This window comes from Chiloscyllium plagiosum, chromosome 30 (genome assembly GCF_004010195.1).
Source record: "Chiloscyllium plagiosum isolate BGI_BamShark_2017 chromosome 30, ASM401019v2, whole genome shotgun sequence".
NCBI classification, from domain to species: Eukaryota; Metazoa; Chordata; class Chondrichthyes; order Orectolobiformes; family Hemiscylliidae; genus Chiloscyllium; species Chiloscyllium plagiosum.
This window is the reverse complement of record NC_057739.1, coordinates 22691288-22702228: the sequence shown is the minus strand read 5'-3', so window position 1 is coordinate 22702228 and position 10941 is coordinate 22691288. Positions and strand designations below refer to the sequence as shown.

At 39.5% G+C, this 10941-nt stretch overlaps 1 protein-coding gene across 10 annotated transcripts in view; it reads right to left on the bottom strand.

Moving 5' to 3' along the window:
• Positions 1-1426: 1426 nt before the first annotated feature.
• znf618 (zinc finger protein 618) overlaps positions 1427-10941 on the bottom strand; it is a 119484-nt gene continuing 109969 nt past the window's right edge. For all 10 annotated transcript variants that reach the window (XM_043720053.1, XM_043720054.1, XM_043720055.1 and 7 more), the window contains 2 exons: positions 10203-10364; positions 1427-5066 (listed from right to left, as the gene is read on the bottom strand). In XM_043720053.1, the coding sequence (XP_043575988.1) occupies positions 3550-5066; positions 10203-10364 (1679 nt within the window). In that variant the 3' untranslated portion in view covers positions 1427-3549. The remainder of the gene's footprint in view (positions 5067-10202; positions 10365-10941) is intronic.

The window sequence follows — 10941 nt, the reverse complement described above, 5'->3', positions numbered from 1 at the left end:
GCAGAATAAAAATGGGTTTTAATTCAGCAACTGGTAAATTCTCCTACTATATTCACTAATAAAGGAAATAAACTATTCTGTGCTGTACACCTCTATGACTCTATAACAGGCATGAAGCTAGGGATTAAGAGCAGTTTAGGGCTGGAACTGAAAAAGACCCAGTTGTGAGAGCCACAATTCCGATAAACCAATACCGTAAGCACATGTAGGGCCTCTCTGCATTAGTGCTAGACCCACTAGATCAATCCAAGTCAGAATGAAAGTTGCTGACCAAACTTTTGAGCTTGCACAATATTCACCCATTACAATAAAAGTGGCTCCACATATGTCAAGCTCTGGGGCAATTTACTTTTAATCAGAGGACTTTTATTGAAGTAAGATTATTTAAATGGTCATAATGTATGCTATTCATTTCATATAATACTTCCGCAAGCTACTGTAGAAATAGATCGTTCCATTTTAAAGAAAAAAATATATTTGACCAGCAGAGGAAACACTAGCCAGGTTTCTGGATAGCACCACAGCTAGACAAATGTCCATGGTCAAGAAAAAGGCGGCTATTTGGAATACCTACTCTGGATTCTAAACACAAATATTTTGTAATTTTAATATGATAGAGGTGGAGTAGAAAGCATTTAAACTGCTTAAGTTACTACGTTGATATATCTTTTCAATTTTCATCAACTATTTTTTTTTATTTTTAGAATGTATAGACATGTATACAGGTGGATTCTGCTTAAGTATGAAAATTGTATTATCCAAAGACTTTGTACGTGGTGGCAGAAAGTTGCAGGTTTGAATATATTATTTCCCCTGAAGTAGATGGTTTGTGTCTCCAACTAATTTCCTGAAAGATCTTAATTAAATAGAATTTGTTCGAAATTTCTAAACTGCACTCTATACTTAACCTGAAAGTAGAGGTAATTCAGAGATGAGGGATTAGGCTGCCTTCGAAAAGCTGTAGGTCTTTTTGGAACACAGGAGATTGAAGGGAGACTCAATAGAGATAGGCAAAATAACAACAGATTTGGATAAGGTAGGAAAAGTAGCTTCCACAATAATGAGGCATGACAGATTTAAGGATTTGGACAAGAGCAGGAGGGAGTAATGAAGAATTATTTTATGCAGTGAGTGCTATTGATCTGGAGCTGACTGCCTATGAAAGTGGTAGGTGAGATGATCAATAATTTTAAAAATAAACTAGATATACACTTGAGGAAAGCAAACATGCAGAGCACCATGAAGATAGCAAGAGAATGTAACTGACCAGATGGCTCTATACTCTACAGGGAATCTGTATGACCTCAACAGGCCAAATGGGCGTATTCTTTGACATAACACCTAGTGGATCTAATTCTAATGGAAAAGTGGAAAATCCCTCATTTTGTAAACACACTTAAATAACACAATTAATTTCAGTTCAACATGTTGTCATTTTAGTTTAATTCGTATATACAGATGAACAAGCAGCTTGTTTGTTTTAAAGATTGGCTGCACAGGATTAATAACAATTTACTTTAGTAATTGGTACTCTTTTGAACAAATCAATTTTAAATATAACTTCCTATTCATAGAGTTCTAATACAACTACAGTGTCCTTGTATTAAAATCAAAATTTTACATATCTTCTAGCTTGAAACATTATCAAATAGTATAGTATTTGTGTCTTTCTTTGCTTTCAAAAAGTTTGACACAATCTGCAAAACAGCAAAAGGTCATGGAACAACTTGGAAAAAAGAATTTTGTTGTACAACTTTCATCTGAGGAATACATTAAATGGCAGACTGTATATTTTTGTGTTGGAAAAAAATCCATATATTAAGAAAACCATTCAAAATTACTCTCAGAATCTATCGGACACCATTCAGACTTTGAACACCTGGTTCAATGACCCAATACTTTAATCATGAATGCAATTAGCCCATGGGTACTCTCCTGTATTTGGTAGGATATCTGAGGTTCAAAATATTTTAGAAAGTATGCTTGAATAATACAGACATTGTCAAATGGAGACTTATGTGCAATGACATACTCCTGCTGGGTAATATTGAAAGAACCTTTTTTTTTAGAAAAACATTAACTTGCACAAACCTTTGCAAGAGCACTATAAGAAGAACCAAGCCTCAGTGAGAGGATGAAAAGCCTTGGAATAACAAGTAGCTCCTGGAAGCAGATAACCACCTTGTAAATGCAACTGCACTTTGTTTCTTTCATATAGAATTTTGCAGGGAAATACCAATAAATACTTGATGCATGGTGTCCTTCTAGGAGTTTCCATTTGTTTTGATACTACCTTCTACCTAGGATCAAGAGTTAGTTACATTGCAGGTCTGGGAAAGGAGCTGCTTATACAGTGTTTTGTTTTTGGTCATTTGTTGTGTTTCATGTTTAAGGTCTTAAGTCACTTTTGTTACAGTACTGTCACGCTTTGTATTTTTGGATTGTTGTATGTTAATATTTGGTTTTTAGTATATGGCTTTGCGAGTTGAAGATAAGACCAGTTAAAATCAAACAAGTGTTCAGTATTTTCCAATGTCCCTCGTATATTTCAAAAGGAGCTACTTTGGTGAAATCCTTTTCTTCAATACATTCAGCAGATATCTGAAAGTCAGATTTTCAGCGAGATAAATATTTAATATTCAATTCTCAAGTTCCACTAACTTGGACATCAAATTTTATAGCCTGGGAACTTCCTATTCAGAGAACATAACATTTTAACTATATAAATGACTGTCAGATAACCACTTCTGAAACAATAGACATATCTCAATGTAGAAGATAACTGCTCCATTGATTTTGACAAGTAATATACAACAGCACCATCTGTTTACATTGTAATTTTAGACAATTGCCTATATTAAAGATGGCCATCAAAACAAACCAGGAGAGCACAGGCTGAGTGTAGTACCATGGAGGATTCTAGCTTTGGCTGAAAATCAATTTTTTCATTAACCATTCTATTTTTAACAGTTAAGAACTATTTTCTTCTTTGTGCATTTGGTACACATAAATATGGTATAGCCAGAGACAACAGTAACAAAGACAGAGATCACACAGATTTGACCCTGGTGGTTGCTGGAAGCACAAAATGGACAAGCCACAGCTTTCCTGTAGCTTAATGCATGCTCCAATCTTGGCAGGATGGCTTCAATTAAAATGTAAGATTAATCAATTTGTTGCAAACTGTGCAACCAATACAACTTAAATCCTTAGTTCAGGGACACATGTTCTATGATCAGTAGGCTTCTAACTACTTATTTAGATTAATAGTAACACGGCCAAAAAAGCAGTTGCAGCTCTTCTCTCATTATCTCAGCACAGACAAGGGATCAAATCTGGGCCATTCCTGGTCTGCATGGTCCAGCCACTCACTGAATAAACTCAGCAAGTCATCAGGGCAGCTCATCCAGAACATTTTAACAAATACAGAGTGGCCCAACCACAGAAAGAAGACAAAAATTATCACAGTAAGAAAAAGTTATGTAATAAAACTGACTTCACCACCTGGGTTTAGTTCTGCTTGAGAGCACCAATAGGTCAGAGAGGCAGCTACTGCAAGTTTGATCTCAAAAACATTAGTTTGTTCACAACCTCAGGTGTCAGCTGCCCTCTTTGCTTTCCTGAAAATGTCTCACCAAAATTCTGCATACAGTCACTTCTTGCACCAACAGCTGGCACAGCCAAAAGCCAAAAGGCAAGTTTGGCTAACTTAGGATGCTTTTGAGTGGCATTTGACCAGTAACTGAACAGATCCACAGTTTTATTGGACACAGGTTCCTTTAAATATTGAAAGACTTCATCTTTTCGCTCATCTTGGCTCACCTCTTTCTTTGGCGGTGTTTTCAGGTTTTCATTAATTCCACACACTTTTTTTCTTGCAGGTTGAAATTCAATGGCATCTTCACATGACTGTCCAATATCTAAAATCATTTCACAAACTCGATTGATTACTTCCTCCTGTTGGTAGTGCGGCACGGACCGTAAATGCTTCAGATGTGGATCAAGGACCATTGCAACTTTATGAGCAGTTTCCACTTTAAAGTTCTCCTTTAAAGACTCCAGAAAAAGGTGACAGAGTTTACTTACAGTGCCAGCATCATTAGCTTTGGAAGTGAAAAGTTTCTCTAATTTTATATAGGTTGGGAGCACAAGCTGTAATGTTGGTCTATTTTCACAACTCAGTTCTATTACAGCCTGCTTTACTGGAGCCAAAATGGCTGTGAGGTTGCTCAACAAACCCTTATTACAATTTTGGAGGTGCTTGAGTTCTTTCCTTCCACTGATCAATTCTCGTAACTGTTCGTACTTCTCGTGTACAAGGAGGAGAGAATCTGCAACAGAATTCCAGCAACAGGGAACCTGTTGCCCTTCAAGAAGGCTGGTTAACTCTGGACTGATGGTATCTTGTTCAAGTGAGCTCATTAACTGTATGCAGTTGCTCACAAGTTCAGTAACTTCTGGCATGTTTTGTGCTTGTAATGTCCTTTCATTAAGCACACTCCTTACTGTTGAGTTTAATGCACAAGCTGAACATCGCAGGCACATTCCAGCTTTCAAGAGTGTAGCTGAACTGACTTTGCTATCCGTGACGTAAATTATCCGCATCTCTGACATGACAAATTCTGAAAGTACATTTAATACCCATTGGTGAACCTGCTCACCAGTTTCTTTGCCATCCACTTCTTTAATGCCAAGCACGTATCTTTTCATTTGCAATCCCTCTACTTGATGTGCTGTTAGAATGTAGTACGACTCCGGGCCAACATTCTGACAATGACAGGTGACACCTATTCCCCAGCACGCATTGCTTCCAAGTGCACATGTGACTTTTACTTTCACCTGGTTGTACATTCTGGGCAGATGTTTCAGAGCAAGTGTATTCATATCCCCAAGGATATCAGCCACAGGAAAGGATCCATAACGTGCACCAACATCAACAAGTGTCTGAGCAAGTTTGATAAAGTCTTTTCCGTTTACCACAGTCAGTGCGTTCAGATCAGAACACATTACTTTGAGCAACTTCTCAGCAATGAGTTGGCGCTCTTTTTCAAGGACTGAGCTATTCACTGCAAATGAAAATAAATCATTATACAAACAGAAATTCGAATGGATAAAAATTCTCCCATCAAACGTTACAAACTGGAAATTACTGCAGTAACAGTCTCATTTGTACGTTTCACCATCTGAATGGGTGAATTTCCATTATCAACTGAAAAGACCCACTCTCAAAAGTTTAGCGTGCAGAAGCCAGATGCCGTGGCAAAATACTTTCCATGTGCATTGTACTGTATACTTAAACGGCCATCGCCAACAACAGCTACAAAACCTCAGACTCTTATCAATTTCATTCTGAGGGTGAAATAAAACGACATTGAATTATACAGTTGTAAGACAATATTAGTACTGATTCAGGAATCGTATTGAAGTGGATACCGATTAGGCCCACAAATTTTATAATTAAAAACAACATCTAGTACAATTTATGGTAAATACTCCAGAACTTCCTTCAGATCAGATCGATTTTGTTCTTATTTCACAGCTGCTCTAGATGCCTTTTCAACTCTGAACTTTCTGATAGCTACACGAGGCCCCTATAGTTACAATCATAGAGATTGTTTAATTGTTGACTGTAGTAATTTCATCAGGTTAACAAAATTGTTATTATGCTTACTTGGATATAACATGCTCAGTGATTTTTTTAAAAAAATGTATTCACTTTGTGGGATGTGGGTGTCGCTGGCTGGCCAGCATTTATTACCTGATCCTAGTTGTCCTTGAAAAGCTGGTGGTGAGCTGCTTTGTTGAACCACTGCAGTCTATCTGCTGTGGGTTGACCCACAATGCCATTAGGGATGGAATTCCAGGATTTTGACCCAGTGACAGTGAAGGGACAGCAATATATTTCTAAGTCAGGATGGAGAGAGGCTTGCAGGGGAACTTGAAGGTGGTGGTCTTTCTAGATGGAAATGGTAATGGCTTTGGAAGATGCTTTCAAAGGATTTTTGATGAATTCCTGCAGTGCATCTTGTAGATAATACACACTACTGCTATTAAGTAGTAGTAGTGGTGGAGGGAATGGATGCTTGCAGATGTAGTGCCAAGCAAGCGGGCTGCTTTGTCCTGGATGGTGCCAAGCTTACAGTGTTTTTGGGGATGCACTCATACAAGCAAGCAGAGAGTATTTCATCACATACCTCACTTGCGCCTTGTAGATGGTGGACAGGCTATGGGGAGACAGGAGGTGAGTTACTTGCTGTAGTATTCCTAGCATCTGACTGCTCTTGTAGCCACTGTGTTTATGTGGTGAGTCCAGTTGAGCTTCTGATCAATGATAACTCCCAAGATGTTGTTAGTGGGGGAATTAGTGATGATATTAAATTTCAAGGGGTGGTGGTTAGATTGTCTCTTATTGGTGATGGTCATAGCCTGGCATTTGTGTGGCACGAATGTTACTTGCCACTTGTCAGCCCAAGCCTGGATATTGTTCAGATCTTGTTGCATTTGGACACATTTTGCTTCAGAGTCTGAGTCGTCGTGAATGGTGCTGAACATTTATTTTTGCACAATGAACATCCCCACTTTTGACCTGATGATGGAGGGAATGTCTTTGATGAAGCAGTTGAAGATGGTTGACCAACACCTACAACTATCTTTCTATGTGCCTGGTATGACTCTAACCACTGCAAAGTTTGCCCTCATGATACCCAAGGATTCCAGTTTTGCTAGGGCTCCCTGATGCCACACTCAGTTGGCCTTGATGTCAAGGGCTGTCACACTCACCTCTGAAATTCAGCTCTTTTTGTCCATGTTTGAACAAAGGCTGTAATGAGGTCAGGAGCTGAGTGGCTCTGGTGAAACACAAACTGGATATCACTGAGCAGGTTATTACTGAGCAGATGCTGCTTGATAGTTGCCGACACCTTCCATCACTTTACTGATGATCGACAATAGGTTGGTAGGGTGGTAATTGGCCAGGTTGGATGTGTCTTGCTTTTTATGTACAGGACATACTTGGGCAATCTTCCATATTGTCGGGTAGATGCGTGTGTTGTGACTGTACTGGAACAACTTGGCTAGGGGAGTGGCAAGTTCTGGAGCACACATCATCAGGACTCTTGCTGGAATGTTGTCAGGACCTATAGCCTTTGCAGTATCCAGTGCCTCAACTTTTCTTGATAATATGTGGAATGAATCGGATTGGCTAAAGACTGGTATCTGTAATGCTGGGGACCACAAGAGGTGGCCAAAATAGATCATCCACTCTGCACTTCTAGCTGAAAATTGCTGCAAAAGTTTCAGCCTTATCTTTTGCACTGGTGTGTTGGGGTCTTCCATCGTTGCGGTTGAGGATATTTGTGGAGCCTTCTCCTCTAATGAGTTAATTGTCCACAACTGGATGCAGCAGGACTGCACAGCTTAGATCTGATCCGCTGGTTGTGGGATCACTCAGCTCTATCACTTGCTGAGTTGGTGGCTTCACCAGGTTGTCATGTCATTTTCAGATATGCCTTGTGCTGCTCCTGACATGCCCTCCTGCATTCTCCACTGAGCCAGGGTTGATGGTAATGGTTAAATGGGGGAATATGCTGGGTCATGAGGTTACAGATTGTGCTGAGGTACAATGTTGCTGCTGTTGATAGCCCACAGTACCTCAGGGATGCCCAGGCTTGAATTGCTAGATCTGTTTGAATTCTGTGCCTCTTAGCACAATGATAGTGGCACACAACATGATGGAGATTATTCTTAATGTGAAGGCAGGAATTCATCGCTGCAAGGACTGTGCAGTGGCCGCTCTTATTGATACGGTCACAGACAAATGCGTCTGCATCTGGCAGTTTGGTAAGGATAGAAGTTAAGAATATTTTTCTCTTTTGTTGCTTACCTCACCACCTGTAGCAGACGCCAGTCTAGCAGCTATGCCTTTTAGGACCCGACCAGGTTGATCAGTAGTACTGCTGCCAAGTCACTCTTGGTGGTGGACTTTGAAATCCCGCACCCAGAATAAATTTTTTGCTCTTGCCACCCTTAGTGCTTCCTCCAAGTGCTGTTCAACATGGAGGAGTACTGATTCATTAGCTGAGGGAGGATGGTATGTGGTAATCAGCAATGTTATCCTTGTCCATGTTTAACCTGAAGCCATGAAACTTCATAGTGTTTGGAGTCAAAGTTGAGGACTCGCACAGCAACTCTGTATATTACTGTATTGTCACCTCTGCTGGATCTATACTGCTGAAGGGAACAGGACATATCCAGGGATGGTGGTTGTGGTGTCTGGGACATAGTCATATTCACAATCATATCTGACAGACAACATCAGGCTGTTGCTTGACTAGTCTATGAGACTACTCTCCCAATTTTGACACTAGCCCCCCAGATGCTAGTAAGGAGGACTTTGTAGTGTCAACAGGGCTGTTTCTGCCATTGTCTTTTCCAGTACCTAGGTTGGTGCTGAGTGATCCATTCAGTTTCATTTCTTTGAGACTTTCAGAGGGCAACTGAAAGTCAACCACATTGCTGTGGGTCTGGAGTCACATGTAGGTCAGACCAGGTGAGATTTCCTTACCTGAAGGACATAGTGAACCAGATGTGTTTTTCCCAACAATTGACAATGTTTTCATGATCATCTGTAGATTCTCAATTCCAGAATTTTTAAAATTAAATTCAAATTCTACCATCTGCCATGCAGGGATTTGAATCTGGGTCCCCAGAACATTATCTGGGTCGCTAGCTTAATAGTCTAGTGGCAGTAGGTTTGGGGTGCATGTGCAAGAGAGAGATATGTAGCAAGAGAGATGGGGAGAGGTAGAATGACTTTACATTCAAATAATGTTTGAAGGAGAGAATACCATTAACCATAAATACCAGCAGCAAAATATAAATGCACAAATTAAAACTGAAAGGACTGAATGGGATCCAAGAGCAACCGTGATCAGTAGGTGGCCCCTTATATCACACAAATTTTGGAATCAGTCTGAAGCATCCAATTTAATGTTTAAAGACATTGAGATTTCATCAAACATACCTTACAAAAAGCTGTGAAGTAACACAGTCAGGCTCTGCAGGCTGACTATCTCAAAACTTTCAAGAATTAATAATTCTTGATGAAATTCCTCAAGTCTTCAAGAACTAAAAGCTGAGTACAGATAGCTATCCTTCCAAAGTCACTTAACATTAATTTGTCTGGATTAGGCACAAGAAGTTGTGCAAAGCTGAATCATAGTAGTATTCTGTGTGTTTATTTGTTTGTGCTTTGGTACCAGTCATCGTTCTTAACTAGTGCTAAAAAGATTAGCTTCATTATTGTATATTCTTGTCTAGTTAGGAAGTTATTTAAGTCAGAGTCTGATAGTTAATGGAGGTCTTGCATTTTTAAAAAGTAAATGTTCAAATTATACAAATGTTTTGCCATATCACTTGTAATTATGCATCCAGTTATTCTCTTAACCCACTCACATTGCCTTGATCACTAAATCTATTAAATTACCTGGCGCATTACATGATTCACGAAAAGTGAAAGTTTGGTATGTTTCAGTAAAGCATTATCCTTATTTTTTTCACTTTGCATTCAAGTAAAGTATGAATGGAGTGACCATCTTAGATGCAGGACATTCCAACGCTTTGACTAAAAATACAATTTTCTTCTGTGCCTATTTGGTGAATACTTTTTTTTTGGGCCAGATGTAAAGAAAATGAACAAGTTAAATCAAGGATCCAATTTGGACAAAATAGAAAACACATGACAGTTATGTTACTTCCAGTTCATTGCACCTTTACTTATTAAGCAGACTCTTCAAAAAAATGGATTGAACTGCCCTCAAATTTGCTTTTTTGCTTAGACATATTATTCCACCTATTCCCACTTCATTTATCATTTAGTCTTCACATGCTGAGGCAAGCACTTGTGAACTTGAAATGAGAGTTATTTACCTTCCTAATATCTGTGTTGCTGTATTAACTCTAAGTGCTAAACTGCCACTTGCTTCACTCCTGAACATGTCAGTTTGTGAAACTGAATCCTACAACAAATTCATTTTCTACCATTCTGAAGTATGGTGTTATTCAGTATGCTTAACATTTTGTTTTGATCAGAATTAGTTAGAAAATGAAATCCAGATTCAAGCTCAAGTGACACCAATGTATTCACGTTAGACACTGAAAACAGTTTTTTCTTCCCATCTACCCAGTGCTTTTACAGTACATACCATCATTTGTGCAGTTGCTCTGGGGAAGAGCATTCTTCTTTTCTGGGGAAGGAGCAGCAACAGCTGAGGTGGTAGTAGTAGCAGAAGTAGAAGTAGATGTAGTTGCAGCAGCGGTGCGAGGTGGCTGCACCTGTTTAATTGCTAAGCTGTTTTCATTATCAGCTAGAATAAAATAAATCAAATGGATTACAAGGCTACAGAGAACAAAGAGAGGATTAACAACTTTGTAGGAATTTAAGTTGTCTGGAACAAACTCGTGACATCATTAGAGTGAGATCATAACAGCCATTTTGGTTGGGGTGGGAGAGGAGATAGGTTCAGAAGGCGAGGCAAAAAGACAGTTGCAAATGAATTAGTTTTTATCTTGATATATTGTCACGCTATAACTGGTGTCATCACACATCCAGTTATTTCTGGTTGCACATAGTTCATTTAAATAATCTGTCTTTGCATGCATTTAGGGTGGCACGGTGGTTAGCACTGCTGCCTCACAGCGCCAGGGACCCGGGTTGAATTCCTATCTCAGGCAACTGTCTGTGTGGAGTTTGCACATTCTCCCAGTGTCTGCATGGGTTTCCTCCCACAGTCCAAAGATATGCAGGTTAGGTGAATTGCCCAAGCTAAATTGCCCGTAGTGTTAGATGCATTAGTCAGGGGTGAATGTAGGGGAATTGGTCTGGGTGGGTTGCTCTTCGGAGGGTCGGCGTAGACTTGTTGGGCCGAAGGGCCTGTTTCCACA